Source organism: Drosophila miranda, chromosome 2, assembly GCF_003369915.1.
Source record: "Drosophila miranda strain MSH22 chromosome 2, D.miranda_PacBio2.1, whole genome shotgun sequence".
NCBI lineage: Eukaryota > Metazoa > Arthropoda > Insecta > Diptera > Drosophilidae > Drosophila > Drosophila miranda.
In genome coordinates, this window is record NC_046675.1 from 14045615 (window position 1) to 14064619 (window position 19005).

Genomic DNA, 19005 nt, shown 5'->3' on the forward strand with positions numbered 1-19005 from the left:
AGATCCGTTTCCATAGCTCTTGGATATTGCCATTTTGGTTTTTGCGCTATCACATTAATCATTGATCAACGAATAGAATACTCTGGGATTATCTCTTGGTGGAATCTGGAATCTAAAGTCATTCTGAAACCCACTTTTAGTGGTCAGCTAACTTATTTACCTGCAAACAGAATGAAGAAGTATCTCGGGATTGAGTCGTCCATCAGTAGACTAGTGGAAACGTTAGGGCTCCCACACTCTGTCATATAAAAATTAAGGATCAAAGTTGCGGGGGGTGGGGGTGCGGGTGGGGCAGGAAGAAGTAGAAGTGCCCCGCAGCACCGACAAAAACAACAACAACAGTAAAAAGACTATTAAGCGATAATTTATTTGTAATCTGCGACGTGGACCGACGGTTGCGCTCTCCGTCAGGCTCGCTTTCTGCCTCTTGCTATCCTCCTGTTATCCTCCTGGCATCCTCTTGGCATCCTCCTGGATGCTGCTGCATCAGCAGGCGAAAGGAAGGGTTGAAAAGTGAGCGAGAGCGAGTGCGAGTGCAGCGGCGAGGAAAGGATTCTGCTGCCCGTCTCGTGGGGCAATAAAACAGCAGGAGCAGAAGGCCAGTTCCTGCAAATATTTAAAGGCGCTAAGATGGGGCCAGTCATCAGTAGGTGGACCTGGAGCTGGCACTCCGGGGGGCCATTCGAGAAAAACTCTTTCTGGAATTTAAAAGGAGCCCTTCCAGGAAATGATTCGGCCTGCCGCTTAAATAGCAACAAATGCCAATTACAATTGCTTTAATGGGTAAATAAGTAAATGAAACGGACGGACGGGAAGAGGGCAGACAAGTGGACAGTGGAGCAGTGGACAGAATGCACTTGCTGCTCCAGAAGACCGCAAGGATTAAGTAATTTCTGCCAGACATGCAGCAGCCGCAATCGCAAAATGAACACAAAAACTTTGCCCCAGCATTGGGGGCAGACCAAGACAGAGGCAGAGAGACACAAGCGAGCAGAGAGATAGAAAAAGAGAGGGCGAGAGAGAGAGCTAAGCAGGCAGGGCGATGGGCAAGGACTGTGGCACTCTAATGCACTCGTGTGTGCAATAAATTGGCATATCCTTGCGCATACACACATACACACAGATGGAAAGATGCAGAGAGAGATACTCGCACACAGATACACACAATGGCAATGAGTTTTGCGTGTGCCGAGTCTGGTGTATTATGCACAGGATGCGCATAAGAATGAAAATCCTTTTGCACTTAATGGCAACACGGAAAAAGGCAGCAAAAGCAAAAGCAAAAGCAGGGGCAGCAGCAGTCTGCCCCCGGTCCATCCGTGTCCCATTCCCCGTTGCCAACTACTCGTCTCTGTCTCTCAGCATCTCTCTCTCTCCGTGCACTCTCTTTCTCCCATTCCTTCTGCTTGGGTAATATTATTTTGTGCAAAATTTCTTATTTTACCGTGGAAACTCATAAAATTTGCTGCTGCTCTTTGTGAACTCAATGAACTCCTGGCGTCCGGCTAGCGAGTGTCCAACGAGCTGCATCTCCTCCTGCTTAACCACTTTGAAGGCCATTAATTTGCAATGACCGTGGCGGGGCGGGTGCACCGAGAGGACCGTTGCCGAGTGCCAGCACATCCTGGCTGGCTTCTTGTCTAGCTTGGTCCACTTTACGAGCATTTCAGCGCCGCTCTACTTTGCACATTTATTGTTTTTAATGCATTTATGCCAGCTTTATGCCTATGGAAACAGAATACTCGCACGTATGCTCTGGCCAGGGATCAAGCGGAATGGCTTGGCCCGAAATGAAAATTGAGCGTCTTAAAGACGAACGCATCCGTCGGGGCATCGGCATCACCGTGCAAGACATATGGCCATTATTTATTCAAGCCGCACAGAAGCATCGATGTCAGAGAAGAGGGAGAAGAAAAATTGTGCCCTCTAGCTCTAGCCCTTTAGCTGCCTGGTGCTGATGCTGATGCCGAGATTGCATACAATTTGCTTTGGCAGCACATTTCTCTAGCGAGTGCAGCTAATGAACCATTCCAAGGGAGAATGATGTGTAACAGAGTGTCCTCGTAATCGGGCATCGGGCATCGTGCATCGAGAATTCCATCTACATCTAAAGCTTCTTAAACACAACAGGACAAGGGGTCCGAAACATTAAATACCCCTGCAGATGGATCGTTTCTATGGTAGGTGGAATACCAGTATACAACTTAAGTACAACCAATTTTTAATCCACTAGTCGTGCAATTTCAATATATTTTTTTAAACTTACATACAGTGGTGTGAAAAATAGTAAGGATGCTTGGCCATGTTTCATAAAATTACTTTTTTTTAGTAATTTTCAAGTGATTTTGATTTGTGTAAGTTGATTTATGTTTGCACTCTTTAAAGTAAAGGTAAAAAATCTATGTGTAGGGGTGAAAAAAATAATAACAACTTTTTTTGGGCTATGAAAACATCTTATATTTTGTAAAAACAACGTTTTTCTAAGTGTTTTTTAATTTCTTTTAGATATAAAACATGCAAAGTACATACATGTTATTTTTACTTCTTTTATTTATTTTATAATTAATATTTCACCTATGGCTGGCATTTTCTTTCATATGAAGTTTGCAAAGTCTTCTTTTTTCCGACAACACTTCCCATTATATCCTAGAATAAAATATTCTTGCCACGGAGACAATTTAAACACCTAATCTTACGAATGATACCATACTAAGTCTATTATTCTGTTCTTTATGGAGTCTAAAATACCAATTTCCCAAGAAGAAGTGGTTGGTCCTTTGTTCAAAAATATACGTAAACTAACTCCAGCACAAACTAGCAAATTGCTGTAAATATCTGGTTGTTGTTAAAGTTCAACTGCAGCTCCTGCTCGAAACTCGAGCCCGCTGAAATGAAACGGAAAGTGTTCTGGCAGGAACAACAGCAATGATGATTATAGCCGGTGCTGCGCCAACTGAGGGGAGGGAGCCAAAGCGAAGTGATACCAAAGTGGGAAAGCATTTACTTGAATTGACTTTATTCGCTTTGCTTTCAGCTGTTGTTGTGGCTGTTGTCCGGACTGGTCCTAGTCCTGGCAATCAGGCGCAACGACTTCCGGCAGGACAACAGCGCTGGCGACGCCTGGCAACCTGGCAACCGCAATTGAAATTTTTTCATGGCAGCAACTAAAAATTGTCATCGGGATTGCCATTACCTGCGGCCAAGTTGGCTTCGGCTTCGGCCACGCTTTATTAAAGATGCTGCACTGCTGCATTCACCCAGCTAAGCCCACATCCTGAATCAGAACCAGAACCCACATAGAGCCCTCCCATAGCCGTAGGCAATTGGCATTGGGGCTTAATTAAGTTTGAGCCCCGCTCCTCCGTCTCCTACTGGTCTTGTTTCTCCAGTTCCTGCAATCAGCGTAGTCAGTTGCAGGCGCCAAGGAAAACCAAATCCCTTTATCCACAGAAAATGGCGTGAAAAAAATGCAATTAGTGTTTCGCTCAGCCCACGCCATGCCACGCCATGCCACGCCCGTGGCCCGTGGTCCGTGCCCCATGTCCATTTCAAGGACTCGCATTTAATTGCGAAATGCGGTAAATTAAATCATTTTCACTTGTGCGTCTTAAAGTCCTTTAAAGGAAATCCTGCTAATGGCAGCCAAAAGGTTCGCCCGACAAACCACAACGGACCAGAGCCAGAGCCAGAAGCCAAAAGGAAATGCATAAGAGAGTAACCAACGAACAGAAAGAGACCAGGCCAAAAGAGACGTGTGAGAAAGAGAGTGCGCGAATGGTAAGAGATTTGTAGACTGCATTTTTAATTACACTAAAAGCAACTGAGCAGCAAAGTGAATGCCTGTTCCTTTGGTTTCCATCTCGCATCTCCCATCGCCCATTTCCCATTCTCTCAGATCTCAGTGTATCTTCCATCATTAAGAAGAGCTTTTCATCTATTGTAGATGGATGCCGCATACACTCCAAAGTATAGATATGTATAGATGTACGAGTGTGTGGATGACACAGAGATTAGCATAAATATGCGGCCAAAGAACAACTGTAGAATGGAAAGTTGTAAAAGCAAACACCATTAAGCACATCAACTGGAAAAGAGCCGAGAAACTCATTTCATCTGTGACACAGAAAAAACGTCGTATAAAAATCAAATTGGACAAGGATGCCCAGCATTTCGGGTGACCAGAACTTGTAATATAAGACAAACAAGGGGACAATAGCGAAATGTTGTTCTTTAAATGGCACAAAATGTTTTCAAAGCTTATTTTTCATTTGCTGCAGCAACAACAGCAAAAAGGATACGTCTCCAATCTCCAAGGAAAGCAGCAAACAGCCAGGACATAGCACGGCAATGTCCGGGGCCGGGGCTGGGGCTGGGGCTGGGGCCGGCAAGAAAGACAGCATAATGTGCAAACGTAACAAGCAGAGCAAACAAAAAATTTACAAAATATAAGAAAAATAGCTAAAAAGATAGTGAAACACCAGGAGCAGTGCGGATACCCCTAGCATCAGGATCGGGGCTAGGAAGGACATCGACAACGACGACAACGACAACGGCAATGGCAACGAGCGGCAAATAAAAATAAACAAACATGGCAAATAAAATGAAAACAAAACTCTATAAAAATGTTTTTTCTGCTCCTCGAAAAAGTTAAACATATAACAAGCGAATGTTTATGCACATGCGAGAGTGGCCAGCCCCCTCCCCTCCCCCCTTTCTATACCACAATCTGGCTGTGTCTTTGAATACCCTATCAGGGCATGCCGTTTTCGATCAAAAGTTTATCCCATTATTGCGTGATAAGAAGAATCAGTCTTAAAATTTGTAGCTATTGAAAAACTCTGCCCTTTTCTTTCTACAAATTGAACTCAAATTTTATCCCACGACACATGGCAGATGGAAAATTATCGTATATATGCTTTCCAAGATTTGATAATTATTCTTTGGGTATTTGGTGTATGCCTAAACTTTCACCCTATGAAGACAGCAGCATAAAAAACCCTGGGCAATATCGGACCAGTTATCGTACGAGTACTGCAGCCCGAGAAATGATATGTCCGCAAGGGTATCCAAAGTTTCCGGTCCGCAGCTATACTTTTCTTCTCTTTTATGGGTGTTGTTGTGTTGTGTTTTGTTGTGGGGGTTAGCCGCATGGTGCTTTTGCAATTTCCCCTTCCATTCCGTTCTACGAGTATTGCTTGATGTTTTTTGCATTTTACTGCAGTTTTTACAACACAAATCGAAATTGTCATCCATTCGCTCAATTTGTCGTCTTGGGCGCGACCTAGCCAACACCCAGCTAGCACCCAACACCCACACCCACTATGCATATGGCCACCCACTTTCTTGGGAGCATCTTTATGCTTGGTTACACAAATGCCGTAGAAACCGTTTCATTCATTTCTTTTCGTTCCATTTCTTCGCCTTTCTTGCCCTCTTGCATTCTCTTGCCCGCAATCTTCCATTTCATTTTTGCTGGTTTGCCAATCAAATGGCAAAAACAACCTCAGCAAATGCGAATCCGAGTGCAGGAAAAACCCAGAAAAAGGCCAGAGCTCTGTTCTCTGTCCCAGTCCCTCCCTCACTCCCAAAGTTGTTTGCGAGTGTAATGAAGCGGAAATTCGCTGTATGCCATATGTCAGGAAAAAAGAATTAAATCAGAATTCATTCGGCAAACCCTCCAGGTACCAACCAAAGCTCCAAGGACCTGCCCAGAGCAGGGATCAGCTCAGCTAATTGCTCACTTTGATGCGAGTATATTTTTTATTTCGTTGTTGGGGTATCTCGGTTCGGAAGGGACTTACTACTGCACTTGTATTATCCATAGAAGTATGCATCTGGGGATAAACGCGTAGGGAAGAGAGATTATTATTATTCCGAAATAAGCGACGTAAATATTAGGGTATGGCTGTGCAATTGTTCGGAGCAGAAGCTTCTAATGGCTCTTAAGATATTTCTATCGTCTATCCAGGTGCTCTGAAATTATTAAAATCTTTAGTAGCGCTCACCTTAATTGTGGTCTCAGTTCATACTTAATGCGCCCTTTTCTTACACTCAGTCAAAATCGTGGTCAAACGCGCAGTTTGATACATTTCTTGTCATTCACGGCCACGCCCTCCAACTTTGTAGCCTAAATCAACGTACAGTAAGGCCCTAAATAAAAATCGTACAACGGAGAAATCGTATTCTTTAATGTGGAGCCCGGCAGTTTCCAACGAAAGTGTTGCTAGTTTTCTCCAGGCGTTCCATGATTTAGGTGCGTCTAACCTTCCTCTTAGAAGGCTCCTGGCTATAATCTCAATTGTCGTTAGCAACGAGGATTAATTTCCATCAATATTTGGCGTGTGAAACCAGTGGGTGCTATGCAACCAATGAGCAACCAATGGAAATAAGTCAATGTTGAAACTTGGAAAAGTAAGTGTTTAGCACACCACTACAGATACGAGTTTGACTATAAAGTATAATCTCGTTCTGACATTAAACACAAATCTCCAAGAGAATGTAAATTGGCAGTTTGGAGAATAAAGAGGAAATTCTAAAGCTCTTCTGCAATTAGGCAAAACCATCGTCATCTCCATCTGCATAAATGTCTTCAAGCTCAACGGACAGGACATGCTTATGCGTCAAAGGAACTTCAACAGTTGGAGGCACCGAAGTCATAGAAGAGCCAATGAATTCGATAAACATGGTTAGCAATAACAGAGCCATGGATAAGGCAAGTCAAAGCCACATGAGCCGAATGTAGGAGGCGGAATGTGTGGGCACTGGAGCAACTCAATTAGGAAATTACAACTTGTAATTAAGCAAAACACGGACTGAAAATTGAAATTCCATAGTCGTGTGTGTGTTTCAAAATAATAACAAGCTATTCGCAATTATTGGATTATGAACATTTTGGCCAGGGCCTTGTCTTAAGCAGGCAACAATACGCAAAATTAACAAGTTTTCACCGGATAATTGCACATTAAGCCATCGGCAAATGCAACGGCAATGGCAATGGCATCGCCATCGCCATCCCAAAGGGCATTATCACGGACAGACTGGACAATCAGAACAGAAGTGCAATATCGATTGGAAGGCAAGTTAACCTTAACTCGCGATATTCCCGCTCCCGAGTGGGAATACATAAAATTACTGCGGAAATAAAAGGATTTTCAGCGGGGAAATGCACTTCGGGCCATGTCAGGGCCGATAATATAAAGTTTGCGCAATTGCCACCAAGACACTCAACGACATCATTAACGTGGCACAAGGAGGGGAGGCGTGGAGTGGGGTAGGGTGGGGTTTTGTGGCGCGGCACCATGGCAGGACTGGCGAAGGCCAGGCCTGGCCACTCTTTGGGATTGTCGTATTGTTTAATGGCCGGCAGGCGCGACAGGCACATCGAAATTATGGCCGACTTTTGCCAACTCAATTAATGAAAAGTAAACAGACGATGGGCCTTTCACAAAGGATTCCCAATTTCCGTGAGAATGTGTATGTGTTCCTATCGGATAGTGGAGCCCATTCAGCGACAGAGAGAGACTGAGAGAGAGAGAGAGAGAGAAATGGGGGTCAACTCCTGGATGGCACACAATGCAAAATTAATTAGCTTACTTCACTTAATCGCTTGCAATTTGACTGCAACCAGGCCGAGAGGCAGAGTGCTTAACCTATTCCTCGACAGCAACATCCTCATCAGCATCAGCAGCCTCATCATCGTCGTTGCCGTCGTCCTTGTCCTGGTAGACATCGTCATTGTTGGCATCCTTCGTCTGCCCTGGCAACTGGCATGCCGTAAAGTAATTTGCATTTCAGGCTAATGCCATTTGCATGCGCATATTCCGATTACAATTTAGTTAAATTTGTCCCCCCACCCCACTACACCACTGCCCCAGTACCCACAGCACACCCACCCGCTGACGGGTGGCAATTGTCCTTGCCAGAGTTGAAATTTTCAACGAGCCAACTATTGACAATGAACTAATTGCTATTGTTGCCGTCTGGGGACATATTTCGACTGCAAATAAACTCGTTTCTAAAACGAAAGTCACTGCAAGAGACAGTAACAGGGCAGGAGACAGGGACACGAACAGAGCAAGAGACAGAGAAAGAAGCATAGACAGACAGACAGACAGACAGAGAGAAAGAGAGAGAGAGAGAGCTGGAGTTGGAGTAATAGTCAGAGTCAGAATCAGAGTCAGAACTATGCCCCAAGGCGGTTCGGGGGCAGCTTTAACTGGAACTCGTTTGCTGTCATCGTTGGCTCCTCCTACTCCTACTAATTCTCCGTAGCAGCCCGCACCCAGCCCTCAGCAGCCCAAGCGGCCACTCAAATGTCTCAAGAGTCTCGCCATCCTGGTGCTGGACGACTGCATCCCAATCCATGTCCCCAATCCCAATCCCAGCCACTGGCACGGCACGGCACGCCCACTCCAGTTCCTGTTCCGTTCCTGTTCCAGCTCCTGACACACGCCACACTCTCCAAATCGCAAACAATTACTTTTTGAAGTAGTGCAAACGCCCACTCTACCACTCTGGCATCTTCCATCGACCGTCGACCACCTACTACTATCCAGCATCGACGCTGCACAATCACCTGTGCCTGTGTCTGTGCATGTGTCTGTGCCACGCTGCTCACCTGCGCCACATTGATCTAGCCCCATTCCGAATGCCAGATAACGAACCATCGACGGAATGCCTCAAGCTCGAGCGAGCCGCCTGCTGTCATGGCGCATAGATACTCGTACAGCGGGTAACAAGATTACACATAGTATGGGAAGTCATGAGTACAGTGCCTACAGGCTACAATGGCAAGGCCACAATACATATAAGTACAAGATTTTTGAAGAATATTTGCGCATATTAAAAGAAATCATATAAAGGGGTATGTATATTAAGATATACCTAACTGAAGGATTGAAGGAATTCTTAATGCATAATATACACATGATATTGGTACAAATTTATAATGTATGAATATATGTATTGGTATGCATATTCGATGTATAAAATCCAAATTACTGTGAGTCAACGTTAAATAACTTATAGTTCAAACAAAAATATTTCGTATCATTTTAAACTCTAAGCATCTTAGCTATTATCTGTAGAGTACTGTAACCTTGTCAGTGGCTTTGAAAGCACACATCGAGCACACCAGCACCGAGCACCGAGCACCGTCTAGCGCTATGGATGGCACGAACCTTTGGCAGCAATATTTTATAATTAAAATTTCAAATGCTCGCCGGAGGGCGGAACAGACGGGGCTTGGGGTTCTGGAGATCTCATTGATATTGGTAAACGCTTGGCTGGCTTCACCTATAGCTATCCTCTTTCGCCATAGCCACTGCTTCGCGCAATTCAATTGAAAGAGTTTCAGGATAACTATGTTGTTTTTGTTGCTGCTTCTGCTGCCGCTGCTGGTTTTGCTGATGAGGTGGAGGTGGAGTTGCCATTGCAGGCAGTGGAATTGTTCCCTGAGCTGCGAGAAATACTCGTATATAACTAAGTATTCAATATGGTCGGTTCAATTTTATAGCCGCGCACTTACAAAATGGTGGTGGCCGCCATTAAAATTGGTAGTTAGCCGGCCATAAAGCGAACTGCAAATGGTTTAAGCGCTTTACGACTCTCCCGAGTGGGGAGGACTATTCATTCGGTCAATCAGCTGATAATGAACTGCAGAAATGCCCGATTCTCACCTGTGCCCGTGAATCATTCGGCGAGAAACAACTACAATGGCAATTACGAGGTTGCAAAATCAGGATCCTTCGCTTATCCTTTGCCGCAGCCGTACGACTATGGCGTGGCTGTCGGTGGAGGGGGAGGGGGGAGAAAAGGGAAAAACCAACCAAGTTTCTCAAGTATTTATGAACTTTGTTAACAGGCCAAGAATTACAAACTTGTGAGCGGGTTGGGGTAGAGGATGGAGATGGAGATGGGGATGGAGGGACGCGGCACACGGACACTTCTGAATGAGAAATTGTGTGCAAAAGCGACAGTGTTCGTTGGTGCCAGCCAGTGAAAATGAATTAAATGGCCACGCCCACACACACCAACACACTCTCACTCACACACACACAGCTTCGTTGTGAAAGGTGCACTAATTGCCAACAACTCGCCGGACAAGTTTACGGCCAAGGTAAACGCGGCCAAGCTCCGTAGGCCAAAGTTCAACGTGGCTCAAGTTTTTCGACCGTGCAACGCCTACTTTTCGTGTGTCTGTATGTGTGTATGTGTGTGTGGGGTGGGTGTGCATGTGTTCGTGCATGTGCTTGTGCGATTTTGGTGTTGCCTCTTTGGTACTTCACCTTGTGCAACTTTTCCTCTTACTTGTACTTTTGTGACTTTTTTCCACTTTGAATTCCGGCTGCACCCAGCCCCATGCCCATGCCCATGCCCAGGCCCAGTCCCAGGCTTTTCTTCCTTTCTTTCTTTTTTCTCTGTGACGTCGCTTTAAGGCGCCTTAATTTCAATTTAAACTTCACTTTTTTGCCTTTGTCTGCGGCTGTTTCCTTTCGCCTTATGATGTTTACGACTTGTTGGTTTTTCTTTCCATTTTTTTCCCCACGTTAATCACTTTTCTTCATGGCTTTTCATTTGGCCTTACTCAATTCGCGGCCTCCGAGCTCTGGAAGGCTCTGCCTGATTTTATTAAAGTACCATAAAACTACATCAATCTAATTAATAAAGTTTACCGTCATTTTGTATTTAAGAACTACTGAGAGTGCACTCTCTACTCTCGACTGAGTCGGGGCTTTAGATTTCTGATTCGGTTTAATAAGCGGAAAATGTAAAAGAAGGCCATGAGTTTTTCAGTCGTACTATACTGATTCCTGAAGACAGTAAATTGGATACATGTCCTTTAACACATATGTACATGTCCTTTAAAAGCATTACAATGCATTTTATAAATACATTTATTTAATTGACATAATTCGATCTGCGAAACACAGAACCTTTTAACTCATTAACGGCACAACATTTCGTAAAACTTTCACAGCTTTCAGCGCCATCTTTTTAACATTTTTATGGAATTAATTCAAGTGTAAATGGAGTGACACGTTTAATCTGTTTGAAAACACCCTTAAAGCATGATTTTTCCTACATATTTTATACAAAAATATTACCTACCTCGTTCACTTTTATCTATGATGTCTTAAAATTGATATGGAGATAAAAAAACACCAAGAAATGCAACCAACCAAAACATACCGAGATTTTCCAAGGCACAAACTAACACACTTCATAAATCCGATTTATTATTTATCAAGTGTTTTCAAAACTGCTGGACCAAAACTTCTAGCGGCTAAGAAAAAGTTTGTGTTTTAATGGCTCTGATGAAAGAGCATATCCTACAAAAGCATTGCGATATAACCAAATGGCTTTAAAAACATTGTGCACTTAAAATCTGATATATGCTTATATAATCCATTTGGTTTACTGATACATCGTACGAATTGCACAGAAGAACTTATACGACATTCGCAGAAACTGACAAACGAAGAAATGATTTTAGGACGAATTTGGAGGGATACTCGTTTGGTTGAACTTACGATGCTCATGGTCTCAATGGAGATATCCAAAAAGACAGTGGCCGTGAGACAGACAGGCTTCTGGGCGCGAAGGGCCAGTAGGATGAGCATCTTACGGAATCTGGGATCGGCCTCCGACCAGTTCATATCATAGACTGCATAGCAAATGCTGCCACTCTGCGAAAAAGGTAAGAAGGTAAGGTAAGAAAACCCTAACGATAAGACATAACCTACAGCATCGATTAGCATCTGGCTGAAATTGCAGATTAGATAGATCTCCGAATTGGCCGAGATCAGGATCAGAATCAGTTTGGCCATCATTTCGGGACTGATGCCGATAGATATCTGGAATCCCACGAAGCAGACCAGCGTCGACGATGCCAAAAAATTCAGTAAGAGCGCCAAGCCGAACACCTCGTTCATCACGTCGGTGAGGCTAAGGGGGGAAGTGAAAGTGAGAGTGAAAGCGTCTGGTAATGGAATCTGGAAACCCACCCGAGAATCTTGTTGTGATAGGCGATCAGTTCCTGCAACTGCTTCAAGTCCTTGTCAGCGCCATCCTCCTCGGATTTTGCTCGCACCGAGAACTCTGTCAGGGACTTGGCCAGACGGTCAAAGTGCATGATGACCTGTATGGCCACGGCGAAGATCATGAGGTCGGCGGAGATGTGGCCGCAGGTGGCCGTGTACCCAGCCATCGACTGGGACAGATACGTGGGGTAGAACTTCCAGTTGTCCTGCCAGGTCCAGGGAGTCAGGGGCACATAGGGGACGGTCTGCTTGGCGTGCGGCGAGTGCAGAATCCATTTCTGAATGGAGTACTGGCAGATGGCAAACAAATTGTAGGTGATGACGAGTGTCATGTAGAGTCCGCCGAACCCCTTCGTGTAGCGGAGGCAGCGACGCAAGTAGCGACGCACGTCGTACTCCTCCTGCTCCTTCTGCCTTGCAGGCGGAAAGACGGACTCCATTTGGCGGACCAGATTGGTCAGCTTCTGCTTCTGCAGCAGGACGGCACCGATCTTCAGTTCGCCGACAATCACGAAGCCGATGTAGCTCATCACCATGCAGGACTCGATAAAGTTCTCGTTGTTCCTGAAGGACACGTAAACAAAGAATATCTCCAGCGCCAGCACAATATTCGCATTGATCATGTGGAGCAGGAACAGGATGTAAAATCCAATTCCGGGCTTATTGTTGGTTCCCTTCAACTCGTACGGGTTCAGACCAATCGTATGGTAGAAGTAAACCGGCAGCTTCATGAAGTCCTCAATAACGATGTACGCATTCTTTGGCTTCTCGGATTTTCCCCGTCGACTGAAAATCTTTTCCTTCAGAAACTTCACCGACATGTCTGCGATTCCAGCAAACAATTGATGGGTGCCCAATGCTGCCTTGTCTTTTATAGTCGGGACTGGCATGCAGAAACCGCAAAGTTTTCCTTCCAAAAATCCTTCCATTCCTACTGAAGGACATACTCGTACGACTGAAATGAATGGTTACCTGCTTTCTTGTGGAAAATGATTGCGGTTAATTTACTATGTGGGTTTTTGTTGGCACAACAATGTAATTGAGCTAAAATCGATTGATATACCCAGTCCAGATCAATAAAGCCAAGAATCGGGCTTTCGAGATGTTGTTGCCTTTTTTATTGCCAGATGAATAATTGCTGGCTACAAAAGAGCATCGTTTCCTGTGAAGATAAGTTTGATTAAAAAACCGGGATCAGAAGTAATCAATCACAGAGAAGATTAAGCATTGAGAGCTCTGGCTCTCCTCCGTGAGCCTTTTACATGCTGCAGCGCTGCATGTGGCCATTATGTAATTTCATTTAATATCACGCATACGCCCTGTGAAACTGCCTCAAAGTGCAGCGAGAGAAAAGATGCTCGGCTAAGAGGCTGAAGGTGATGCCAAGAAGTGGGGATGCATGGCGTCGGCAGTCAGCACCAGGCACCAGGCACCAGGCACCCGGCAACCGGCAGCCGTCGGCAGGCAACGCACTTGAGTGCAGCTTATTTTCCTAGGCTTGCATAATTTACGAGCATTTTCATTGATGATGGCAGAACAGCAGCACAGCAAAGGCAGAAGAGGAGCTTAACCGGGACACTTTGGGCAGGTAAGAGTCGGAGATGGTCCATGGAGAGCGAGAGACACGCACAATGCACATACTCGTGCTCTCCCAGATACTCCATTCAGATACATAGATACAGATTCAGTCACTTAAATTAGCCTTAAGTTGGCTGCAACGAGTGTTTTGCTTAGTTGCTTTGTGCACTTGGATAAGTGCAAGACGGCTCCAGGTTCTGGGCCCTGAGTCCTGGGTCCTGGGTCCAGTGCCATCTCCAGGAGGAAAGAAACTATCAACTGCACAGCGACATGCAAGACTCATGAGCTATGCTGTGCATAAGCTGCTGCTCATGCATATCCTAGTGGCATATTTCTCCTCTCCCCTTCCTCTCTCCGTTCCTCTTCATTTTATTTTACTTGACTTTATTTTTTGTTTTTTGCTCAACATGTCCAAGTTTGTGACTTTGTGAAGCTAAAGTTTCGCTCCAGTCCTGGCTGCGTCCCCCTTGATTACTGCCTTTTTATTAGGTACCCAAAGCAATTTAAATATGCTCCTGCTGTTGTCAATCCTTTTGCAGGTTATTTTTTCAACGCCCTACGGCACACGAGAGTGCAGCCAAAAACGTGTATACAAAAAGTATATTAAACATCAGCATAACTGGATGATACTTGTATTATCTGGCTTGCGACTGCGAAAAAGGATGAGCCTTGGGGTGAAAAAGTTTTAAATATTGTTAGCTGCAGCATTATTTTATTATCATCCTTATTATTTTATGTTGCCGATTGCCAGCTCAACATTTTCCGAATGTGTATCCTTAATGAGGCATGTCGAAGTTTCCTCCGGTATTTAAGGTGCAGCCGCCCATGGAGTGGCTTCCCGACTTCGTCGCAGTTACGTCTCCCAACTTTCCAGCATCCTCCAGCTTCCAGTCTCCAGCCTCGGGTACCCCCGTTGCATTTTCAATTTCGTTGAAACAAGCGCAGGAAAATGGCTACGAAGACAACACAACGTGAGCCAATATAAAGGATGCGATACATGCTCCTCTTCATACACATATCCTCATCCACCCTTGTAAGTCTCATACTGTTAAAAGCACACTCTGTCATGCCCTTTCACATATGAAAATATGATAAATAATAGCTATAAGGAGATATATCTGGTACGTAGTATTTTTCGAGCAAATTCTTTAGATCGATGAAGCGTATAGACTCTATGATTACTCATCTTCTTAAATCTGTCTATAATACGAGTACAAGGAAAATAATGTCTTGGCAGTCTCACGGAAACCTTTTTGGGGATCTAAACGTACCCTTTTCGAGATTTAGCTATGGACCTACACATAACTACCACAAAATGGTGCATAAAATGCTCCATGTGCTCCTTCATTGTTCTCATTTAACCATAAACTTATATAAATAATTAACTAGATCTGAAAGTGTGTGTTAAATTCGTGGAAATGTTTTAGCTTTGCTTTGACATACACGTACGAGTATGTATCCATTTTTTTCATATAGACCCAGTGAAGCAGCGTTCACACACACTGACAGAGTTACAGAAAGACAGACAGGCAGAGGGGGGCGGGCACCCACACTCGCACACATGCAATCACCCAGGGCCAATGTAAAAGGCTCGATTATGCTCCCAGCGGGTTTCGGTGCCTTCCAGCGGCCAAGTTTTATTATCAGCCGCGCCGAGAGACGCCGCAGAAGAAGCAGCAGCAGCAGCAGCAGGAGGTGGTGGTTGGGTGAAAGCGGCAGGACCAAAAGCAACAACAATAAAACTCATAAAATATGTTTGCCATCAGACACAAAAACACAAAGAAAGGCAGCCGTTTTTTATACCCTTGCAGAGGGTGCAAGGAGGCGAGTATTTTCAAGATGTTTGCAACGGAGACGCTTTGATGATCAGCTTTGCGCTAGGATCGTAACTGTACAAAAGTAATTAGACTAATTTGAACAAGTTTCAGCTTGTGACAAAACATCACTCTATGTCGATTTAGCAGATACTAGGACGGTTTTTGCTATACATCCCTTTTCTTCCTTGTGAGGATCCTCAGACCCTGCAAGGGTATCAAATTGCTCGGCACTAGCTCGCCTTTCATATTTGATTTTGTTGTTTTTTCTGCTTTATTCTTCATTTAACAGCATGCCCCTTGGGAGGTGCAGAGCCCACCCACAGGGCCGCTCCTGCACTCCTCTTTTGTTTCGGACCACTCGGCGCTGCTTTTGGGCTTATTATATTCTGGCCTTACACTCATTTAAACCATTTTACAGTAATTTTGCTTATAGCTAATTTTAAGCTATTGCCCTGCGGCCAGCCCCGGCGCCCCAACCCCCACCCAAGCTCAACTCCTTGCCACCTGCTCTGCGGTTTGCTGCCGCCGATTGCTGCCAGTTTTGTTTGCGCCTTTTCACGTATTCTGCTGTTTTTTATGACAGCTATTGCTCCGCCGAGACAGCGACTGTTATGGCTTTTCCTCGCATTTCCTCACTTTTGCACTCCTTCATTTCTTTTCCGTTCCTTTCCTTGCCATATTTTGTTTTGGTCTTTGGCCAGGGCCTAGCCACAAAGTATTCAGTTAATGTATTATTTATTAAACTTTTGGCATCCATTAGCCGGCTGAAACTTTCACTTTATAAATTGACAATTTGTTATGCTGCTCCGCTCGCTTTTTATTATTTATTTGCTCTCTGGTATCTGTATCTGTATCTTTTTCTAGGCACTGCTGAAATTATTATCTATTTTTCATATCGAGCACTGGGAATTAGGCAAATATCCGACTCTGCATAATCCTGGAGCGGGCATAAAAATTAAACATGAAGATGGCAACGGCACGGCACGGACTAAGCCGAGATCTCTGTCACTTGAGGTGCGGAAAAGAATTATGTATCTGTGCGGGATTTGCTCGGAACTTGTGCAGCTTAAACGCTGTGCTGGGGTTAAACTGTCGTGCGGCAGCCTCAACCACTGGAGCAACACCAGGAGGAACGTTTGGGAAAACAATGAGAGCTGCCACAAGAGCTGCCCGACGCCGCCACTGGCCACACAGCAACAAATTCTAATATTTCTTTTGCTTTTGTTTTTTGTGCCGTCTTGCTCCGGCCGCCACTGGGGCACGCACTGTGGACTCGGACAGTGGGCTGGTGGCCTCAAATTGAGTTGTGGGACCGTTCGAGACCGTAAAAAACCCAGCAAGTGCTCTCCCAGTCCGTGCCACTGGGGCCAAGCGCCAATGCGACAAAAGTCAACTGCTGCAAAGGGAGACGGCGATGGACAATGGACGACGGACCAAGGACCTGGTGTCCAAGTCTCAGTGCGAAGATATTTATGGCCAATGGCCAGAAGCTGCTGGCCAGGGCCTGAGCGGTTCGGCTCTGTTTGTAAGCCGTTTAGGGTTCAATCTCGATGGGGTCGAGAGTCGAGGTCTATCCCTTGCCGCCAACGCGTCGCATGAGTGATATGTATGCCGTCAACAATGCAATTTCACGAATGTTTGCTGTTTCCCGTCCTTCAGTCCCAGCCGCGGCCTCTGCTCCTCTCGTATTTGGCCAAAATGAAAGGAATTATCGGAATGCACATTTGATGTTGTTCATCTGTGGCAGGGGACAACAGGTGTGGACGGTAAATCAAAACTAATAAATTGGCTAAATGCGCAAACAGCAAGTCGGAACGCGTTCGACTTTCGACGACGGGATACCTACTACTCGGATTTATCTACGAAAAGGGTAATTTGTGAAGAGATTTTTGTACATTTCCTAACTATTTGTTTTCTGTATTTTAGCGAATCGGTAGACTATAGATTTTGGAATACGTAGTTCTGTTTTATTTTTCCAAATTTGAGCACAATTTCTTTATATACAGAATGCCCTGGTGGTGTTCTATTAAAGAGTATTAAACGCCAACTGTTTATCTGATGTCGGCGTAGCGGTTGCATATGTCAAATTCCATTTATGGGGGATTTGAAATTCATAAAAAAGCAGCTGCAAATCGCACATAATCTCAGCTGCTTAGCGGGCAGCACTGTTAGGATTAGTTTACTAATTTAATCACGGAAAATATTTCAAAGCCGCCATCACTAATACTTGTTCCGGAAATAAATTAAATGGTCATCAAATGTTGGATATTTTCCATAGCTTTGCAGATAAGAGTATAGGTGTGTATTTTCCAATGATGAAAAGATTTACTTCAAGACGATCAGATAATTATCACAGCCGGAAAAGCCACTCAAAAAAATTATGGTTTTCTGTGGCCTAATTGAATATAATAGAAAAGTAATTGAATGGAAATCTTAACCAAAATATCTCACAATATACTTTTATCCAAAAATTACCCAGCCTTTTGCCTCAGGTTCCCCTCAAGCGCCACTTTGTGGCACTTCATGACACGCGAGTAGGTCTGATCCACACCGGAGATAACCCTAGACATAGCATCGCAAACCAGGGCAAAGCAAACACATTTCAATTTCCCGACAAATCCACTTTGGAATGTTAGCTGCACTTGCAACATCTTGCAACACTCGCCGCCATTCGATACAGGTGCAAGGGGAATGCCAGCCTGGGTGGAAGCAGATACAGACGCAGGGAAAGACACATCTAGCTTTCGTCCCCTTTTCGTCCATGCGATCTCCGAACGTGGCAGGAATGGGCAGGGGGAGGGGAGCATCACTTGCGCTACATTTCAGGGTTTAACGAATCACCTGCACATACTCCCCGACAGTCTCCGACAGTCCCTGGTGGCTCACCTGATGCGCTGTTTACAGCACTTGAAAATGAAAATAAACGCATTTCAAGCTAATTAAACAATAAAAGAGCAAAGAGCACTAGGGGCGCCCTGCCCCCGAAAGCAAATGGAATAACAAAGAAAATAAAAATGAAGGCAAATTGGAGCAGAAGAAGGGTCCTGGGTCCCTGGGAAAGGGAAAGCGACAGCTGAGAGAGGAATGTAATTCAGCAAATAAAAGTGCACGGCATTGGCATTAGTCGAGGGTGTGGGCGAGAAAGAGGGCGTGGCACTCTCACTCGTGCCCCAGCCCGTGCCTGACAGCTGACAAACGCGCGCGCGACTTGAAAGTAGGCAACAAAGACGGCGACGACGTGGCACAATGATGTTGCAATTTAATTTGTATTGTCGCCGGGAATTGTAGCTGGCGACACAATTGCAGTGGCAGCAAAGGGGACGACTGGTGTGCTGACAATGATCATGCTGATGATGATGATGATGATGATGGTGATGCTGATGAATCCACTTAAGCTTCAGGAGCAGCGTCAGAGAACCCGTAGCAGCAGCTTCACAGCAGCCAGAGTGTCGCCTAATTGAACAGCCAAAGGATGACATGAGAGACAATGGCAAACCTGGCACTATGGTACACGTGAATATGGGCGTGTCTGTCCGGGCATGCTTAACTAGGAAACTGCAAATTGGATT

The 19005-nt window shown here is 44.9% G+C and overlaps 1 protein-coding gene across 1 annotated transcript; it reads right to left on the reverse strand.

Annotated features, from left to right (window-relative positions):
* Positions 1-11144: 11144 nt before the first annotated feature.
* LOC108154606 (odorant receptor 67a) lies at positions 11145-13107 on the reverse strand. The gene is made up of 4 exons (XM_017284923.2): positions 12006-13107; positions 11745-11946; positions 11532-11687; positions 11145-11469 (listed from the first exon to the last, which is right to left on the reverse strand). Exons 1-4 carry the CDS (start codon positions 12968-12970, stop codon positions 11416-11418), a joined length of 1377 nt encoding a protein of 458 aa, XP_017140412.2. The 5' UTR covers positions 12971-13107; the 3' UTR covers positions 11145-11415.
* Between the last annotated feature and the right edge of the window lie 5898 nt (positions 13108-19005).

Coding starts and splice junctions, on each gene's coding strand:
- LOC108154606 (XM_017284923.2), bottom strand. CDS start 12,970: ATGGAAGGATTTTTGGAAGGAAAACTTTGCGGTTTCTGCATGCCAGTC. Junction 11,947..12,005: donor TATCACAACAAGATTCTCGG/GTGGGTTTCCAG, acceptor TTCCCCCCTTAG/CCTCACCGACGTGATGAACG. Junction 11,470..11,531: donor CCATTGAGACCATGAGCATC/GTAAGTTCAACC, acceptor TTCGTTTGTCAG/TTTCTGCGAATGTCGTATAA.